At 44.3% G+C, this 19295-nt stretch overlaps 1 protein-coding gene across 4 annotated transcripts in view; it reads left to right on the top strand.

Annotated features, from left to right (window-relative positions):
* The window catches only part of LOC311144555 (solute carrier family 23 member 2-like), a 55561-nt gene extending 38031 nt beyond the window's left edge, over nt 1–17530 (top strand). For all 4 annotated transcript variants that reach the window (XM_084180589.1, XM_084180588.1, XM_084180591.1 and 1 more), the window contains 10 exons: nt 3550–3638; nt 5281–5351; nt 6228–6409; nt 12315–12435; nt 13228–13384; nt 13514–13661; nt 13847–13952; nt 14472–14739; nt 14943–15038; nt 15272–17530. In XM_084180589.1, coding sequence (XP_084036715.1) covers nt 3550–3638; nt 5281–5351; nt 6228–6409; nt 12315–12435; nt 13228–13384; nt 13514–13661; nt 13847–13952; nt 14472–14739; nt 14943–15038; nt 15272–15543 — 1510 coding nt within the window. In that variant the 3' untranslated portion in view covers nt 15544–17530. The remainder of the gene's footprint in view (nt 1–3549; nt 3639–5280; nt 5352–6227; nt 6410–12314; nt 12436–13227; nt 13385–13513; nt 13662–13846; nt 13953–14471; nt 14740–14942; nt 15039–15271) is intronic.
* Nucleotides 17531–19295: the final 1765 nt, after the last annotated feature.

Genomic DNA, 19295 nt, shown 5'->3' with positions numbered 1-19295 from the left:
ACCCGTGTTTGCCTGGCATACACACAACACACACTCCTCTCAGTTCAGGGAGAAACCAGGCATTCTGCCACATAGGACTATTGTGAAAAATGAGTTGATGTAATTTTAGCTGTGGTCAATTCTCCTGTCTTTAGTCCTGCAATTAGGACTGGTCACACAGAGAAGCAAGCACACACAGAGGACTAGACTATACATAGCACTCACACAGATGGTAAGATCATGCACCAGTCACAGTTGATGCTGTTTTTCTGTGTGCCCTGTAGTAAACCTGAGAACTCAAAGAAGCATTTGAGAAGTTGTTAGTGAGATGATCTGTTCTCTGCTCTATCGTGTCTCTCTCACAACACACACACACCGGCTGCTTGCCAACTCATCCAACGTCAATATGACGTCCATCTTTTCACTAATGACCATCATCTCTGTGTCACAAATCACAGCTATCTGTGTCACCCTGGCAACGAATAAGGTGGGAGTGGAGGGAGAGATGGATGAAAGGAGCACTGAGGTAGAGGGCTGGAGATGAGGGAGATATGGATGAGAGGAGCACTGAGGTAGAGGGCTGGAGATGAGGGAGTTATGGATGAGAGGAGCACTGAGGTAGAGGGCTGTAGATTTGGACTGAGGCTTAAGGGGAGGGTGGGGCGTGGGCAGATGGAGAGAGAGAGATGGAAGGAGGAAGGGATGTATAGAGGAAGAACAAAATGAATGGATGGAAAGAGGAATAGGGAAATGGAGAGAGGAGAGGAGTGCTAGTGGCTGTGTTTGATGTGTCATGGTGCCAAGTGAGGTCAGATCAGTAAGGTCAGATCACAAACACTCTGTTCTAGGAAAGGTGATGTGTGTGTTTACGTGTCAGTGTGTGCACAGCTGATGTCACCTGTGGACAACATGTGACCCTCTGAGGTAGATGAGTGCTGCTGGGTAAATTGGCGTCTGTGCGTTTGTCACGATCCCCCCCCCCCCCCCCCCCCCACACACACACACACACACGTCAGCCTTTAAAGGTGCGTAGGGTGTTTGCCTTTCACGCCATCGACCCGGGATCGCTTCCCTGCCGCACCGTTAGCTACATTAGTGTCAGAACTGAGATAGCGGCTGTGAGGCCATCGGAACACATGGCCCGGATGTGTGAGGGGGCAGTGTAGTGATCCTCGCTATATGAGCCACGTTACAATTCACACCAAGTGGGTTAACCCTATTGGCGCGATGCGTAGGGTGTTTGCCTTTTACGCCAGTGACCTGGGTCCGCTTTCCTGCCCCGCCGTTCGCCGCAATACATTGATCTATTTAATCTGGTTGGTCATTCGAGTTAATGATGGTGTGTCACTGCACACTGACCAGCATTCAAATCAATGGCAATTATCAGCCAGCACCTGCTCCATTCGAACAGCGCAGCTCTGTCAGTGTCCATGCTGTTACTGTTACCTAACCAGGGTAGACCCTGCTGCTCAGTGTTCACTAGTGAGACCTAGTGGACAGACAGGAGAACTGTTGCTTTACAGCTATAAAGGCCACATATCACTGGCAAAATCATCACATAACCATCATGCCAGCTGTTGGCACACTATGATTACTGACTTTACCCTTTTACAACTGTTATACAACTGACTGACACTAACAATGTTTCCATCAACTGATTGGATCGATTTAGTGATTGCAGTCCAATGAAACAAATATCTAAATATGTAAATTCGCTGAACTATACTATCCCTTTAAAAATATGGTTACTCTGTGTATTGGAGGTGTGTGTTCTTTCTAATAGTGAGTGGGTGTGTTATTGTTGTTGTGTGTGGCTGTCGCTCAGCTAATAAGAATAATTAAGTGATAATGCCCAAGAAGCCGCTGTTTGGAGGATATATTGGCACGGGTGTTGTTAGGCCCGAGACTAAGTCGAGGGCCTGCAAACCGTGCCAATATATCCTCCAAACACTGGCTTCGAGGGCATTATCACTTAATTATTAACTTATTAGCTGAGCGACAGCCACACACACAACAACATATAGGCCCCGTGTAGCTCAGTTGTTAGAGCATGGCACTTGCAACGCCAGGGTTGTGAGTTCGATTCACACGGGGGCCAGTATGAAAACAAAAAATGTACAAAAAAATGTATGCACTCACTAACTGTTAGTCGCTCTGGATAAGAGCATCTGCTAAATGACTAAAATGTAAATGTGAAATGGGTTACCAACATATTCAAATAATGATTGACATATTTTCATTAAACTTTATTTTGATTAATCTATTCATACTATTTCATCCTTCCACAAGATATATAGTCCTGACATAAATCTAGGGTTGCTACCCAAGCCGGCTGGTCGTTCGTTCTATCGGTTCGGTTGCCAGAGACGCGACCCAGTCGTTAAGTATTTTTGTTCTGTATCTATGGACGTGACCCAGTTGTTTGTTCTAAATGTTCCATTGCCATACTGGCTGGCAACGTTCTTATCCCTTGCTTGCTAGCTAGCCAACTACGGCTAACTTATAGTCACGTCAAACAGTGCAGCCAGAATAACAGCAAAGTAGCTGCATTTGCATTTGTTTAAGATGTTTTCTAGTGACATTTATTTGGATACATTCATAAGAATGAGCTAATGATGCTCGATTTCACCTGGCATAGAAAATGTGCGCTCTTGTCAGGACACTGTTGTTCAGAGGAGCTAGCCAACAAGACAGCTAACACAATCACTTCAAACTGAAGCTGGGAAGATTGCAAACTAGCTGCATTTCGTTTAGTTTTACCTGTTTTCTATTAACATTTATTTGTATATGTCCATAAAAATAATGCTGATTCATGATTTTTGACTGGCTGAGAAAAGCTGCCTGCCTGTCTGTCTCGTCCCGACTCCTGACCCCTACACTTTCATTACTATGGGACAGCTGGAGATAGAATTTCAATATGTCAGAGAGACAGACCGAACGTTTTATACAAATCACTGCTATTGAAAACCAATTGCTAGTCTGAAAGAAATAGGAGATGATGTCTAGATGCTTTTTACAGTGGAGATCAAGTTTATAAATTGTCTGGCTGGGCTGATGAGACAGTGGATTGAGCAGTGAGATGGAACAGAGTAAATAGGCATTTTAACGTCATAGCTTTAGCCGGTGGTAAATTGTGGAATAGACACCGGCTGGAATGAGGTTTTAACCAATCAGCGTCCAGGATTAGACCCACCCATTGTATAATCAGCGAATAACATGCTTAGTGTGTGTAAAATCAAATCAAAGTTTATTAGTCAAATGCACAGGATGCAGTGTAAACGGTGCAATGAAATGCTTACTAGCGAGCCTCCTCAACAGTGCAGTGTAAAAATGCAAAAAAAAGAAAACTAGAGCAATAGTATGTAAAGGCACGAATACAAATCAGTAAAAAGAAACACAATGTGATGTATTGAAGAGAAATACAGAATATACTATGTCAAGTAACAGTATATACAGTGCAAGTGGAGAGTGTAAAGTTACCTACTGAGCAGTGAGGTAGAGTGTATTGGAGCAATGTGTGCGTGTGTATTCTTACTAATAGAGTGATTGTGTGTGTTGTTGTTGTTCCAGGCTTCCTCTGTTCCAGGCGAGTGCATTTGCCTTCCTGGCTCCCGCCAGAGCAATCCTGTCACTAGACAAGTGGAAGTGCAACGCTACAGGTAAACCCACACCCAAACACACACCCCACAAGTATCTTCACTATGACCTGGTCTCACCCTCACTCTCCTGCTCACATGAGCTGGCATCAGTAGAGCTGACTGGAACTTCAGCTAGCATCAGATTAGGTTTTCAGGTTGGCATCAGATTAGGTTTCCAGGTTTAGTGCCAGGGTGTGTTGGTGTCCTGGAAGAACCTTGTATTTCACTTTTCGGTGATTTAGATTTTGTTAAACATATACTGAACAAAAAGTATAAATGCTACTTGCAACAGTTTCAAAGATTTTACTGAGTTACAGTTCATATAAGGAAATCAGTCAATTAAAATAAATAAATGAGGCCCATATCTATGGATTTCACATGACTGGGAATACAGATATGCATCTGTTGGTCACAGATACCTTAAAAAAAAAAAAGTCAGTATCTGGTGTGACCACCATTTCCCTCATGCAGCGCAACACATCTCATTTGCATTGATGCTGATCAGGCTGTTGATTGTGGCATGTGGAATGTTGTCCCACTCCTCTTCAATGGCTGTGCGAAGTTGCTGGATATTGGCGGGAACTGGAACACACTGTTGAACAGTTCGATCCAGAGCATCCCAAACATGGTGAGTATGCAGGCCAAGGGAGAACTAGGACATTTTCAGCTTCCAGGAATTGCATACAGATCTTTGCGACATGGGGACGTGCATTATCATGCTGAAACATGAGGTGATGGCGGCGGATGAATGGCACTACAATGGGCCTCAGGATCTCGTCACGGTATCTCTGTGTATTCAAATTGCTATTGATAAAATTGAATTGTGTTCATTGTCCGTAGCTTATGCTTGCCCATACCATAACCCCATCGCCACCATGGGGCACTCTGTTCACATCAGCAAACAGCTCGCCCACACAATGCCATACACGTGGTCTGCGGTTGTGAGGCCGGTTGGACGTACTGCCAAATTCTCTAACATTACGTTGGAGGCGGCTTATGGTAGGCAGATGAACATTACATTTCCTGGCAACAGCTCCGGTGGACATTCCTGCAGTCAGCATGCCAATTGCACACTCCCTCAACTTGAGACATCTGTGGCATTGTGTTGTGTGACAAAACTGCACATTTTAGAGTGGCCTTTTATTGTCCCCAGCACAAGGTGCACCTGTGTAATGATCATGCTGTTTAATCATCTTCTTGATATGCCACACCTGTCAGGTAGATGGATTATCTTGTCAAATGAGAAATGCTCACAAACAGGGATGTAAACAAGTTTGTGCACAACATTTGAGAGAAATAAGCTTTTTGTGCATATGGATATTTCTGGGATCTTTTCTTTCAGCTCATGAAACATGGGACCAACACTTTACATGTTGCGTTTATATTTTTGTTCAGTGTAATTCGATAGTCGTCATCCCCCTTCATGTTCTAAGAACGTTTAATTACTCTAGATCTAATAGAAATCATGCAAAATGCCTTGTGAACCTCCATGGCAATTGATCAGAAAATAAACCATGACTTTACGAGATACAAGGTTTTTACAGGACGCCGACGGGTAACAGGATGATAAATATGTGTTTAATCATCCTTCTCTCTTTTCTTTCTGATTCTCTGTTTTCTTTTTTCTCCATCTTTCTCCATTATTTCTCTGTCCCTCCATCAGTGGTTCCTCCCATGTTCAATGAAACCGAGCTGTTCAACACTGAACACATCTGGCATCCCCGGATTCGAGAGGTGAGAGAGGGAGGAGGAATGAAATGAGAGATGGGGGGGTGACATAGGAGAGAGCAGGAGACATTGAAGATATTTTAAAAGTACCCAAACCATTACCTTGCATAGTGTACAGAGAAAGGTCTACTCCTGTGTTCTGTGTCAGTGTTGTTCAAAGCCCATGTTAGCCATTCGGCACCTCCTAGTCACAGTGATACCCTCTGGGCCTAGACTAAAACGTAGAGTGGAAAGAGTTCTAATTGATGATGCTTGTTTAGGCCTGTTGCTGGGACTCAGCCTTTAGGCTTGTGCGTTGTGTGTGCGTGGTGCATGCACGCATTGTGTGTGTGTGCGTGTGTGCACGGAGAGTGTGACAGAGGCGGTTAACTCACATTAACCTTTTTATAAGTCTTGTGTAAGCGGTTTGGTAACCCTGTTTTGACGTGTGTGAGGGGGTAACTCAATGACGATGTCACGATGAATAGAATTAGACATTGAGGGAGAGGGGAGGGGGAGTAGTAATTTCATTAAACGGTCATTCATTTTACAGACTTGTTCCAGATGTTGAGATTGCTCTTATAAAGGAAAAATTAAGATAACTTCCCCTCTGATCACTTCTCCAAATGGTGATAATAACTGCGTATACATTTACATTTTAGTCATTTAGCAGACGCTCTTATCCAGAGCGACTTACAGTTAGTGAGTGCATACATTTTTCATACTGGCCCCCGTGGGAATCGAACCCACAACCCTGGCGTTGCAAGCGCCATGCTCTACCAACTGAGCTACAGGGGGGGCTATTACATTTAATTATGGACATTGGCACAGAAATAAAGTACTTTATTATGAAATTACATGTTACTAATTGTACTATTCTCTCTCTCTTTGCCCCCCCCCCAGATCCAGGGGGCTATCATTGTGTCGTCTCTGATAGAGGTGTGTATCGGCTTCCTGGGGCTTCCAGGGCTCCTGTTGAAATACATTGGGCCCCTGACCATCACCCCGACCGTGGCCCTCATCGGCCTGTCTGGCTTCCAGGCTGCAGGGGAGAGAGCAGGGAAACACTGGGGCATCGCCATGCTGTGAGTAGTACACTGTGGTTCTAGGCTGTCCTGACTGACTAGTCCCCTGTACAGTTCCCAGCCCTCTATATGTTGTCTTTGTCTTCTTATGGTGCAAGGCAAATTTCTGTCAAATCAGACAATAAAATGCTATCTTATCTTTTCTATCTTGTGTTACACTATTAGACTGATTCCCGCCCCCAGAGGCATCCTTAACCAATCAATTACCGTAACTGCCCATTAAACAGCCAATCAGAAAGCATTCCCAGTCGACACAGCTGCCCTGCAGAATGGAGGTAGGAACCCTGTGCTGCTCCAGACAGAGAGCTCTGGGTCATGAGGTTCAGCAGGGCTGTGTCTGCTGGTAACTGTTTGTGTCTGCTATGTTCAAATAAAATAAAATACAATTATTTGTCACATACGTGTTTAGCAGATGTTATAGCGGATGTTGCGAAATGCTTGTGCTTCTAGCTCCGACAGTGCAGTAATATCTAACAAGTAATATTTAACAATTTCACAACATTTACCCAATACACACAAAACTAGTGAGGAATGGGATTTAAGAATATATACATACAGTGGGGAGAACAAGTATTTGATACACTGCCGATTTTGCAGGTTTTCCTACTTACAAAGCATGTAGAGGTCTGTAATTTTGATCATAGGTACACTTCAACTGTGAGAGACGGAAACTAAAACAAAAATCCAGAAAATCACATTGTATGATTTTTAAGTAATTCATTTGCATTTTATTGCATGACATAAGTATTTGATACATCAGAAAAGCAGAACTTAATATTTGGTACAGAAACCTTTGTTTGCAATTACAGAGATCATACGTTTCCTGTAGGTCTTGACCAGGTTTGCACACACTGCAGCAGGGATTTTGGCCCACTCCTCCATACAGACCTTCTCCAGATCCTTCAGGTTTCGGGGCTGTCGCTGGGCAATACGGACTTTCAGCTCCCTCCAAAGATTTTCTATTGGGTTCAGGTCTGGAGACTGGCTAGGCCACTCCAGGACCTTGAGATGCTTCTTACTGAGCCACTCCTTAGTTGCCCTGGCTGTGTGTTTCGGGTCGTTGTCATGCTGGAAGACCCAGCCACGACCCATCTTCAATGCTCTTACTGAGGGAAGGAGGTTGTTGGCCAAGATCTGGCGATACATGGCCCCATCCATCCTCCCCTCAATACGGTGCAGTCGTCCTGTCCCCTTTGCAGAAAAGCATCCCCAAAGAATGATGTTTCCACCTCCATGCTTCACGGTTTGGATGGTGTTCTTGGGGTTGTACTCATCCTTCTTCTTCCTCCAAACACGGCGAGTGGAGTTTAGACCAAAAAGCTCTATTTTTGTCTCATCAGACCACATGACCTTCTCCCATTCCTCCTCTGGATCATCCAGATGGTCATTGACAAACTTCAGCTGGGCCTGGACATGCGCTGGCTTGAGCAGGGGGACCTTGCGTGCGCTGCAGGATTTTAATCCATGAAGGCGTAGTGTGTTACTAATGGTTTTCTTTGAGACTGTGGTCCCAGCTCTCTTCAGGTCATTTGACCAGGTCCTGCCGTGTAGTTCTGGGCTGATCCCTCACCTTCCTTATGATCATTGATGCCCCACGAGGTGAGATCTTGCATGGAGCCCCAGACCGAGGGTGATTGACCGTCATCTTGAACTTCTTCCATTTTCTAATAATTGCGCCAACAGTTGTTGCCTTCTCACCAAGCTGCTTGCCTATTGTCCTGTAGCCCATCCCAGCCTTGTGCAGGTCTACAATTTTATCCCTGAGATCCTTACACAGCTTTCTGGTCTTGGCCATTGTGGAGAGGTTGGAGTCTGTTTGATTGAGTGTGTGGACAGGTGTCTTTTATACAGGTAACGAGTTCAAACAGGTGCAGTTAATACAGGTAATGAGTGGAGAACAGGAGGGCTTCTTAAAGAAAAACTAACAGGTCTGTGAGAGCCGGAATTCTTACTCCTCTGTAGCTCAGCTGGTAGAGCACGGCGCTTGTAACGCCAAGGTAGTGGGTTCGAACCCCGGGACCACCCATACACAAAAAAATGTATGCACGCATGACTGTAAGTCGCTTTGGATAAAAGCGTCTGCTAAATGGCATATTATTATTATTATTATTATTATTACTGGTTGGTAGGTGATCAAATACTTATGTCATGCAATAAAATGCAAATTAATTACTTAAAAATCATACAATGTGATTATCTGGATTTTTGTTTTAGATTCCGTCTCTCACAGTTGAAGTGTACCTATGATAAAAATTAGACCTCTACATGCTTTGTAAGTAGGAAAACCTGCAAAATCGGCAGTGTATCAAATACTTGTTCTCCCCACTGTATATGGACAAGCAATGACAGAGTGGCCTGGACTAAGATACAGTAGAATATTATAGAATAGAATGCAGTATACAGTGGGGAAAAAAAGTATTTAGTCAGCCACCAATTGTGCAAGTTCTCCCACTTAAAAAGATGAGAGAGGCCTGTAATTTTCATCATAGGTACACGTCAACTATGACAGACAAAATGAGAAAAAAATATCCAAAAAATCACATTGTAGGATTTTTAATGAATTTATTTGCAAATGATGGTGGAAAATAAGTATTTGGTCAATAACAAAAGTTTCTCAATACTTTGTTATATACCCTTTGTTGGCAATGACACAGGTCAAACGTTTTCTGTAAGTCTTCACAAGGTTTTCACACACTGTTGCTGGTATTTTGGCCCATTCCTCCATGCAGATCTCCTCAAGAGCAGTGACGTTTTGGGGCTGTCGCTGAGCAACACTGACTTTCAACTCCCTCCAAAGATTTTCTATGGGGTTGAGATCTGGAGACTGGCTAGGCCACTCCAGGACCTTGAAATGCTTCTTACGAAGCCACTCCTTCGTTGCCCGGGCGGTGTGTTTGGGATCATTGTCATGCTGAAAGACCCAGCCACGTTTCATCTTCAATGCCCTTGCTGATGGAAGGAGGTTTTCACTCAAAATCTTACAATACATGGCCCCATTCTTTCCTTTACACGGATCAGTCGTCCTGGTCCCTTTGCAGAAAAACAGCCCCAAAGCATGATGTTTCCACCCCCATGCTTCACAGTAGGTATGGTGTTCTTTGGATGCAACTCAGCATTCTTTGTCCTCCAAACACGACGAGTTGAGTTTTTACCAAAAAGTTCTATTTTGGTTTCATCTGACCATATGACATTCTCCCAATCCTCTTCTGGATCATCCAAATGCACTCTAGCAAACTTCAGACGGGCCTGGACATGTACTGGCTAAAGCAGGGGGACACGTCTTGCACTGCAGGATTTGAGTCCCTGGCGGCGTAGTGTGTTACTGATTGTAGACTTTGTTACTTTGGTCCCAGCTCTCTGCAGGTCATTCACTAGGTCCCCCCGTGTGGTTCTGGGATTTTTGCTCACCGTTCTTGTGATCATTTTGACCCCACGGGGTGAGATCTTGCGTGGAGCCCCAGATCGAGGGAGATTATCAGTGGTCTTGTATGTCTTCCATTTCCTAATAATTGCTCCCACAGTTGATTTCTTCAAACCAAGCTGCTTACCTATTGCAGATTCAGTCTTCCCAGCCTGGTGCAGGTCTACAATTTTGTTTCTGGTGTCCTTTGACAGCTCTTTGGTCTTGGCCATAGTGGAGTTTGGAGTGTGACTGTTTGAGGTTGTGGACAGGTGTCTTTTATACTGATAACAAGTTCAAACAGGTGCCATTAATACAGGTAACGAGTGGAGGACAGAGGAGCCTCTTAAAGAAGTTGTTACAGGTCTGTGAGAGCCAGAAATCTTGCTTGTTTGTAGTTGACCAAATACTTATTTTCCACCATAATTTGCAAATTAATTAATTAAAAATCCTACAATGTGATTTTCTGGATTTTTTTTTTCCTTCAATTTGTCTGTCATAGTTGACGTGTACCTATGATGAAAATTACAGACCTCTCTCATCTTTTTAAGTGGGAGAACTTGCACAATTGGTGGCTGACTAAATACTTTTTTTACCCACTGTATACATATGAGATGAGTAGTGCAAGATATGTAAACATTATTAAAGTGACTAGTGTTCCATTTCTTAAAGTGGCCAGTGATTTCAATAGGCAGCAGCAGCAGCCTCTAATGTGCTAGTTATTCATTCATTTATTTTATTGTGTCTCTTTTGGGAAATGTGGCTTGCATCTCATCTCAAACAGCACAGCATCACATACAGTGCATTCGGAAAGTATTCAGACCCCTTCCCTTTTTCCAAATGTTATGTTACAGCCTTATTCTAAAATGGATTACATTCATTTTTTCCCTCATCAATCTACACACAATACCCCATAATGACAAAGCAAAAACTGGTTTTTAGAAATGTTTGTAAATGTATTACAAATAAAAAACAGATACCTTATTTAAATAAGTATTCAGACCCTTTGCTATGAGGCTCGAAATTGAGCTCAGGTGCATCCTGTTTATTGTCCTTGAGATGTTTATACAACTTGATTGGAGTCCACCTGTGGTAAATTCAATTGATTGGACATGATTTGGAAAGGCACACACCTGTCTATATAAGGTCCCACAGTTGACAGTGCATGTCAGAGCAAAACCAAGCCATGAGGTCGAAATAATTGTCCGTAGAGCACCTAGACAGGACTGTGTCGAGGCACAGATCTGGGGAAGGGTACCAAAACATTTATGCAGCTTTGAAGGTTGGAACCACCAAGAATCTTCCTAGAGCTGGCCGCCCGGCCAAACTGAGCAATCGGGGGAGAAGGGCCTTGGTCAGGGAAATGACCAAAAACCTGATCGTCACTCTGACGGAGCTCCAGAGTTCCTCTGTGGAGATGGGAGAACCTTCCAGAAGGACAACCATCTCTGCAGCACTCCACCAATCAGGCCTTTATGGTAGAGTGTCCAGGTGGAAGCCACTCCTCAGTAAAAGCCACATGACAGCCCGCTTGGAGTTTGCCAAAAGGCACCTAAAGGACTCTCAGACCATGAGAAACAAGATTCTCTGGTCTAATGAAACCTAGATTGAACTCTTTGGCCTGAATGGCAAGCGTTACGTCTGGAGGATGTTTTTCGGCGGCAGGGACTAGGAGACTAGACGGGATCGAGGGAAAGATGAACGGAGCAAAGTACAGAGAGATCCTTGATGAGAACCTGCTCCAGAGCGCTCAGGACCTCCGACTGTGGCGAAGGTTCACCTTCCAACAGGAAAACGACCCTAAGCACACAGCCAAGACAACGCAAGTGTGGCTTCGGGACAAGTCTCTGAATGTCCTTGAGTGGCCCAGCCAGAGCCCGGACTTGAACCCGATCAAGCATCTCTAGAGAGACCTGAAAATAGCTGTGCAGTGACGCTCCCGATCCAACATGACAGAGCTTGAGAGGATCTGCAGAGAAGAATGGGAGAAACTCCCCAAATACAGGTGTGCCAAGCTTGTAGCGTCATACCCAAGAAGACTCGAGGCTGTTTTCGCTGCCAAATGTGCAAAGTACTGAGTAAAGGGTCTGAATACTTATGTAAATGTGATTTTTCATTTTTAATAAATTAGCAAATGTCTAATCTTGTTTTTGCTTCGTCATTGTGGGGTATTGTGTGTAGATTGATGAGGAAAAACAATTTAATCAATTTTAGAATGTGGAAAAAGTCAAGGGGTCTGAATACTTTCCTAATGCACTGTATGTTATATGTAACTTCTTTAAGTTATCAATTAATTGATTTTGTGTCCCTTTTGAGAATGACACCTTTGGATCCAGACGTCTTTATGGCAGTCTTTATTGGAGGGTTATTGCGTCTCTTTACAAATGTTTAACTGTTCTACAAAACAAAGCACATACTGGACATTTGCAGGTGTGCTTACTGCTTTTCCTTGACCCTTGGCTGCTGTATTTCTTACTTGTCATATCTTTCTCTGTCTGTCTGTAGGACTATATTCCTGGTGTTGCTGTTCTCTCAGTATGCGAGGAACGTACAGCTTCCTCTGCCCATCTACAAGGCTAAGAAAGGATGGACCTCTTATAGATTACAGCTCTTCAAGATGTTCCCCGTGAGTACCCTCACACGTGCACGCACACACATGCACACACAAACACTGATGCACACAGAATAATTGAGAAATACACTGGCAGGGGCACACGTGAGTGCACAAACACACACACATCACTTTTCCTGGAACGGAGTGTGTCTTTTGATCTGATTTGTCACAGATCCAAGTGAGGTCAGACAAATGGGCACAAACTCCACTATCTCCTACCTCTTTCCATCCTCCCATTACTTGTTGAGTCCTGCTGTTCTAATATTATTCACCTCCCCTGTCTACTCCTTCCCCATTCCTCTTAATAAGATCTGAAGTGATTCAGTCTTCTATGGTGCTTCTCTCTCCCCCCTGCTGGTCATTTGATGTCATGATATATATCTGCTGCTGTAATATAACAGTAGACACTGGAAAGGATTCTTTGCTAGTACTGGTGACTTCACTCTCTCTCTCTCTCCCTGTCTCATTAAAGGTTCCCCTCTTTATTATGTTACTATTTACTTTAAGAATGTGGGAGAATAGAGGGGGGGGAATAGCATTTTCAAATGATAAAATGTTAAAAGCACTCATTGAAGTAGCATTCCACCAAAGGTCTACTATTTATTAAACTGCTCTTTACTGTTTGAACTGGTGACATCACAACTGTCCCATACTTGAATAAAGTAATCACCACCATCATCATCATCATCACTCAGCACCAGTTTATTATGGTGCTCTTCAGTGTAACTCACCAGGACATATTGTATGTGTTTTTCTGTGTGTTTTGACGGTCATGTTTAACCCTTGGTGTTCCCTCCCCCTCAGATCATCATGGCCATCCTGGTGTCATGGCTGATCTGTTTCATCTTCACTGTAACCAACGTTTTCCCGCCGGAGAAAGACAAGTACGGTTACTACGCCCGCACCGACGCACGCCAGGGGATACTGGCAGCTGCCCCTTGGTTCAAGATCCCCTACCCCTGTGAGTTACCCCTCATGTTGTTCAACCTCGCCCCTAGAAAAGTCCAAACTCTTGATAAGACCATTCAACAGGTTCGTAGCTTCCTCAAATCTAGAATGTTGTGTGTTGAGTTTGTGTTTTTACCCATAGTTCAGTGGGGTGTTCCTACGGTAACAGCGGCAGGGGTGATAGGTATGTTCAGTGCCGTGGTCGCCAGCATCATCGAGTCCATCGGGGACTACTACGCCTGTGCACGACTCTCCTGTGCCCCCCCACCCCCTGTTCACGCCATCAATAGGTACCTGACCTTTCTCGCATAGCTCCTTGCCTAATGCACATAATAGAAAAGTTTGCTAGAAAAGTAGAATCAATCTGCTTACATCACGCAGACATAATGGTTTGAATCATGATTTGAGATCCGTGTGTGTACCTGTAACTACCTGAAAAAACAGATTCAAAAACTACATTTTTCTCTCTCTGTAGGGGTATATTTATGGAAGGTCTGTCCTGCGTGTTGGATGGGCTGATGGGGACAGGAAACGGCTCTACTTCCTCCAGTCCTAATATAGGTGTGCTGGGCATCACTAAGGTAACCATCACACATCAACACACAGTCCTACTACGAGTTCTATATGCCCGTGTAGGCATTTAATTTTTGACCAGACGGCGAAGTTGGCTCAAAACAAAAGTGACTTAATTAAGCATCTGTAGTAATTAGTAGGATTCTGTGTTTTCCCATGCAAAAGTGATTATTTCTGATAAAAACGGTTTATCTGCCTTCCGAATGAAAACTAGTTTGAAAATTCTAACATTTATTTTATGGAAAAGAGATGTGTGTTTCTGGACGATGCATCATGCTGCCTTGTTGACAACATGACCGAGCGGCGCAGATTACTGTTCGATTTGAGAAGGGCGCAGCTCCCTTCCCGCTTTCGCCCGATGATGTGACAGGCCATTGCCGGTTCAACCCGGTCCCAGAATAAAAAAAATCCCTCACTGACTAGTATGCTTGGATCTTATTGGCTCTGTAGAGTGGGACAGTTTTATTCTTCCTGATATCCTTTGATTCGCTCTCTCACTCCCAGCTGCTCTCTGATTGGTCCTCCAGGTGGGCAGCCGGCGTGTGATCCAGTACGGTGCTGCTATGATGCTGCTGCTAGGGCTGGTGGGTAAATTCAGCGCGTTGTTCGCCTCCCTGCCTGACCCTGTCCTGGGGGCGCTGTTCTGTACCCTGTTCGGGATGATCACGGCTGTGGGACTGTCCAACCTGCAGTTTGTAGACCTCAACTCCTCCAGGAACCTCTTTGTTCTGGGCTTCTCCATCTTCTTTGGCCTGGTGCTGCCCAGCTATCTCAAACAGAACCCTCTGGTCACTGGTGAGTAGAGGACAAGTTAGAGTGCACTATAGAATTAGCTCAATGGCCTACTCCTTCAGTGTTCACACATATAATAGGACTGGGTAGCTCTCTGAACTCTCTCCCCTCTCTCTCTCTCCCCTCTCCTTTCTCTCTCTCCCCCCTCCCCTCCTCTCTCTCCCCCCTCTCCTCCTCTCTCTCCCCTCTCTCTCTCTGTCTCTCAGGTATAGTGTCAATAGACCAGGTGTTAAACGTGCTCCTGACCACAGCCATGTTCGTAGGGGGGTCAGTGGCATTTGTGCTGGACAACACTATCCCTGGTGAGTAGACTGTACTATCACACTAACTGTTAGTTATAACACTATCCCTGCTGAATAGACTGGACTATCACACTACTACTATTACTCTACTACTGTACTCCTAACCCTTATAGTAATAACACTATCTATCCCTTGTGATTGCATTTAGAGACAGGACAAGGATATCACAAACTGTTGCCTTCTCCAATCGCTCACCCCCTCTTCCTCCTTTCTCTCTCATTTCCTCCTGTCAGGTACCAGGGAGGAGCGAGGGATCGGGAAGTTGAAGCGAGGGTCGGGACCCAGTGCTGCGGAGCTGGAGGGGATGAGAACCTACGACCTGCCATTCGGCATGGACTTCCTGCGTCGCCACACCGTCTTCCAATACTTCCCCATCAGCCCCACCTTCAGCGGCTACCAGTGGAACGCGATCCGCAAGGCCTGCAGACGTAGGGGTGGACGGGGGGAGGCAGGGAAGCCAGCAGAGATGGAGGGAGTCACAGAACCAGGGGAGAGTGGGGTATAGCAGATGGGTAGAACCGGGGTGGAGGGGAGGGGGAAGGGATGGAGCTTGGAACCATGGACGGGAGGAGAGGAAGGGAGGGGTGGAGGTTTTTGGGTTGCGTCAGTGCAGTGTGACATGCTCAACCCTGTCTTGTATGTCTGTGTGTGTCTGTATAACTCCCTGTTTATGCCCTATCCATGCTGTTATATGCATGTTATAACAGGTGTCATTAGCGTGTTATAATAATGTCCTTATAGAGGAGGGTTCAGGTGGAGTTGCAACACTCTCTGGCTCTCGTCTCTGCCTAGTATGTGTGCATAAGAGCAGTGTCTTAGACAGCCCCCTTATTGAGGTCCCTATCTTCCCAATACAGTATTTCTACTGTGTCGTCAAGTTAAAGCACTTATTTTCAAGGTCAACCTGTCTACATCAGTCAACCGGTCTACATTAATTCCAAGAAATAAAAGGTTTCTTCTCAGCTGTTGAACCAACTCTGAATATATTATACTCCCGGTGGCCTCCGCGTGCATGTGTGTGAATGCCCACCCATGACATTGTGATGGGGTTGTGTGTGTCACTTGCGCTGGCGCATTCCCTGTTTAAGGACCGAGACAGACAGATGGATGGACAGTATCTCATTTACAGCAAAAGTTTTAAAGCTGAATGATTGACACATTACAGACCCAATGAGAATCAGACGACGCTAGTCAGTCAGCCCTGTTTAGCAAACCTACACTGCCCACGGTGGTTATGGGAAATGTAGTCCTGTTGAAAGGGGACTGGATGAAAGCTGGAGAGGCTTGATGCAAATTCACATTAGACTAATAATTTGCCTGCACACTACATTTACACACACGCACACACTAGCAAACACAAGCTTAATTGCATGCAGACATGCAGATAGTGTAGCTGCAAGTGGGTTGTCAAGTGGCAGACCTTAGCCATGCAAAGTGATTGTGATCTTCGTTTCGCACTATTAGTCGCAAGAGTTAATGCACAGAACGTTAGCTGAAACCTGCTCCTCTATTTGGCTTTTACCCACATAACACAGCCACACTTCAAACACAACAGATCACCCAACAAACAGACAATGTCATCCACTGGACGAAGGGCCCTCAGTCCCCTAGCCCTAGACACTTCTCCTAGCCCCCTAGTCCTGGACACTTCCCCTATTCCTGGACACTTCCCCTATTCCTGGATACTTCTCCTAGTCCTGGACACCTCTCATAGCCCCCTAGCCCTAGACACTTCTCCTAGTGCCCTAGTCCAGGACACTTTTCCTAGTCCCCTAGTCCTGGACACATCTAAATGACCTCTCATAGATCTGAAGGAGAATGGATGTAAGTATCCTGGTAAAAGCTCCTTCTAGCCCTCTAAAGGGATAGTTGAAGCTAGTACCACTGATTACACCTGTCTGTTTCTTTCAATCCAGGAGGTTCCATGAAGAAGTGTCTAGGCCAGGGGTAAGAGATAGGGCTGGGGTCGAGGGCTTGATTTAGGACTGGGAATGTTGATGTTCACCCAGTCAGCTTGCAAGCCTTACTGTGTCAGTATTATCTTTAGCATTGTTAACAAACACCACCAAAACCAGCTCTCTCCTGAACGCATACTCCCTCAACCAGCTGCGGTTATTGCAACTGGAATTAATACGGCATTTGAAGGTTGACTTATAAACTGCTTATAAGCCATTATTGGATAATTTAACTAGTATTAACAGCTTGCAAGTCATTGCTGTAAGTACATTTATTAAAATGTAACATTTATTAACATGTATTACCTGTAAGGACCTATAATCATATAAATCATCAATAACAGACTATACAATGTAATAGTTAACAAACTGTGTAACAATGTTCATAAGCAGTTCATAAGGACACTTTCAAAAATGTTTTCAAATTCATACTTTATTTAGAGAGGCTACAACGCTTTAGCACAAAGCAAATGCACTTGGTTTGCTAGTTGTGCGATCACAACGTAGTTTTTAAAATGCAGACCTTTTTCTATCTCACTGATGTCCTTCATTTTGTTATTGTGTTCGATTCATACTTAGTCTAGTGTTCTGTTGTGTTTGTCAGCACATTCATGGTGGAATAGGTGGTGTGACCACTGCCCAAGCCATAGCCTGAGTGAAGACCATGCTATGATAAAGGCTTACATGCAGAGTAACACCAGTGCATGGTTTACAAAGGAAAGAAATGGAGAGACGCTCCACAGATTTAGCTAGGCAAATTACCAGAAAGACACTTTGAAATCTTTTGTACCCAGATGCCTGACAAGTGAAAAATAGTGAGAGAAAATAGGTGATTTTTATAGTACCAATCCTATCCCTGATCTCCATAGTCTCCCCTTCCCTCTGCTCTGCCCTACTCTGATACAGGTGTCAGAGGTCTACACTACTGTTCTGTTCAAGTGAACACATTGTTTGATTTACAGACACAATAGCATAGTCTTCAGGTTTAATGGTTGGGGGGTGGGGTAGAGAGTATTTTAAGATGTTTATAGGGGCGGGGGGAGGGGTGTTCTGGGGGTATTTTTTCACAATGGCTCACAGACTGTACAATCTTGTCCTGCACCTATTGATTCTGACTATTGATTACTATTATTGTCATGATTGTTACTGGTGTCATTGTTCATATTGTTGACACTGTTCACTTGTTTGGTTTTATATGCCACCCTTACCCCCGCCCCCAATCCTCTCTCCATCACTCACCTCCCTCACCCTCCCTTCTTCCATCCTCACATCAACTGTAGGAATCTGCACCTCAACTTCAAATATAACTTTATTTACAGTTCCTTTTGATATACAATACAGGTCACACCTCACAAGTTGGAAGTACTCTAATGACTGACTACACATTCAGTGGACCAGTAAATATCAGTGTAAATACTATTGCCAGGTAGTGCTCCCTGACTGTGTGCATGTTTCAGAGCTGGGGTCAAGTTCAAGTCAAGAATTCACAAACTGAGGTTGCGTCAGAAATGGCACCCTATTCCCTATATAGTGCACTGTACTACATAGAGAATAGAGTGCCATTTGGGACACAATGAGTGTGATTGACATGGAGATGACCCTCTGGAACCTCTGTGTGTCTGGACTGGAGCGCTGCGTTTTACTGTGTGAGCTGTCATCTATAGAAAACCCATGGTTGACTGTTGAGGTAGGGTTGAATTGGGACTCCTTCTGGCCAGTGTAGTTGTCTATCATAAGGCTGCATAACATACTTCACTTAAAAAGATGCACAGATATGCAGAATGATTGATCTTTGCAGAACCAGAATGCAACAGAAGCCCCTGTCCTTTCTTCATTCTTTCTCATCAACCATTTCTCTTACTCTTCTCTTTGTTGCACCAAAACAATGAGTGGTGAGTCACCGGTTCAGAAATGCAGAAATATAAACCATTTTAAGTAACATTTCAGATTTACTTGGTTTTAGCTCGTTGATTGTTTTATTTATTTATGATTAGTAAGAAGGTCAGTGTTTAGTGAAATGTATGTGAAGCCTATTTGTGTGCATTTATGCACATTGTCAGAAAGATATTTATCAGTTTCGAGTTTACTTGTTTCGAGTTTACTGGCCCTATGAGAATGTTGTTCAGATTTCCCACTGAGATACTGATAGTGTTACAGTCCCCACAGGCAGCAGGTTGATGTTACCTCTGGATACTGATCACAGATCAGTTTAGCGTTTTCTCCCCTAATGAGTATGGTTAGAATTGGTTATGGCTGGTCCTATATCTGTGCCTAAGGACAACTTATATGTGGAGCTCTATGG

Source organism: Coregonus lavaretus, assembly GCF_964263955.1.
Source record: "Coregonus lavaretus genome assembly, chromosome: 17".
Classification (NCBI taxonomy): domain Eukaryota; kingdom Metazoa; phylum Chordata; class Actinopteri; order Salmoniformes; family Salmonidae; genus Coregonus; species Coregonus lavaretus.
Note: the sequence above shows the minus strand (reverse complement) of the source record. Positions and strands in the feature narration are given on the sequence as shown.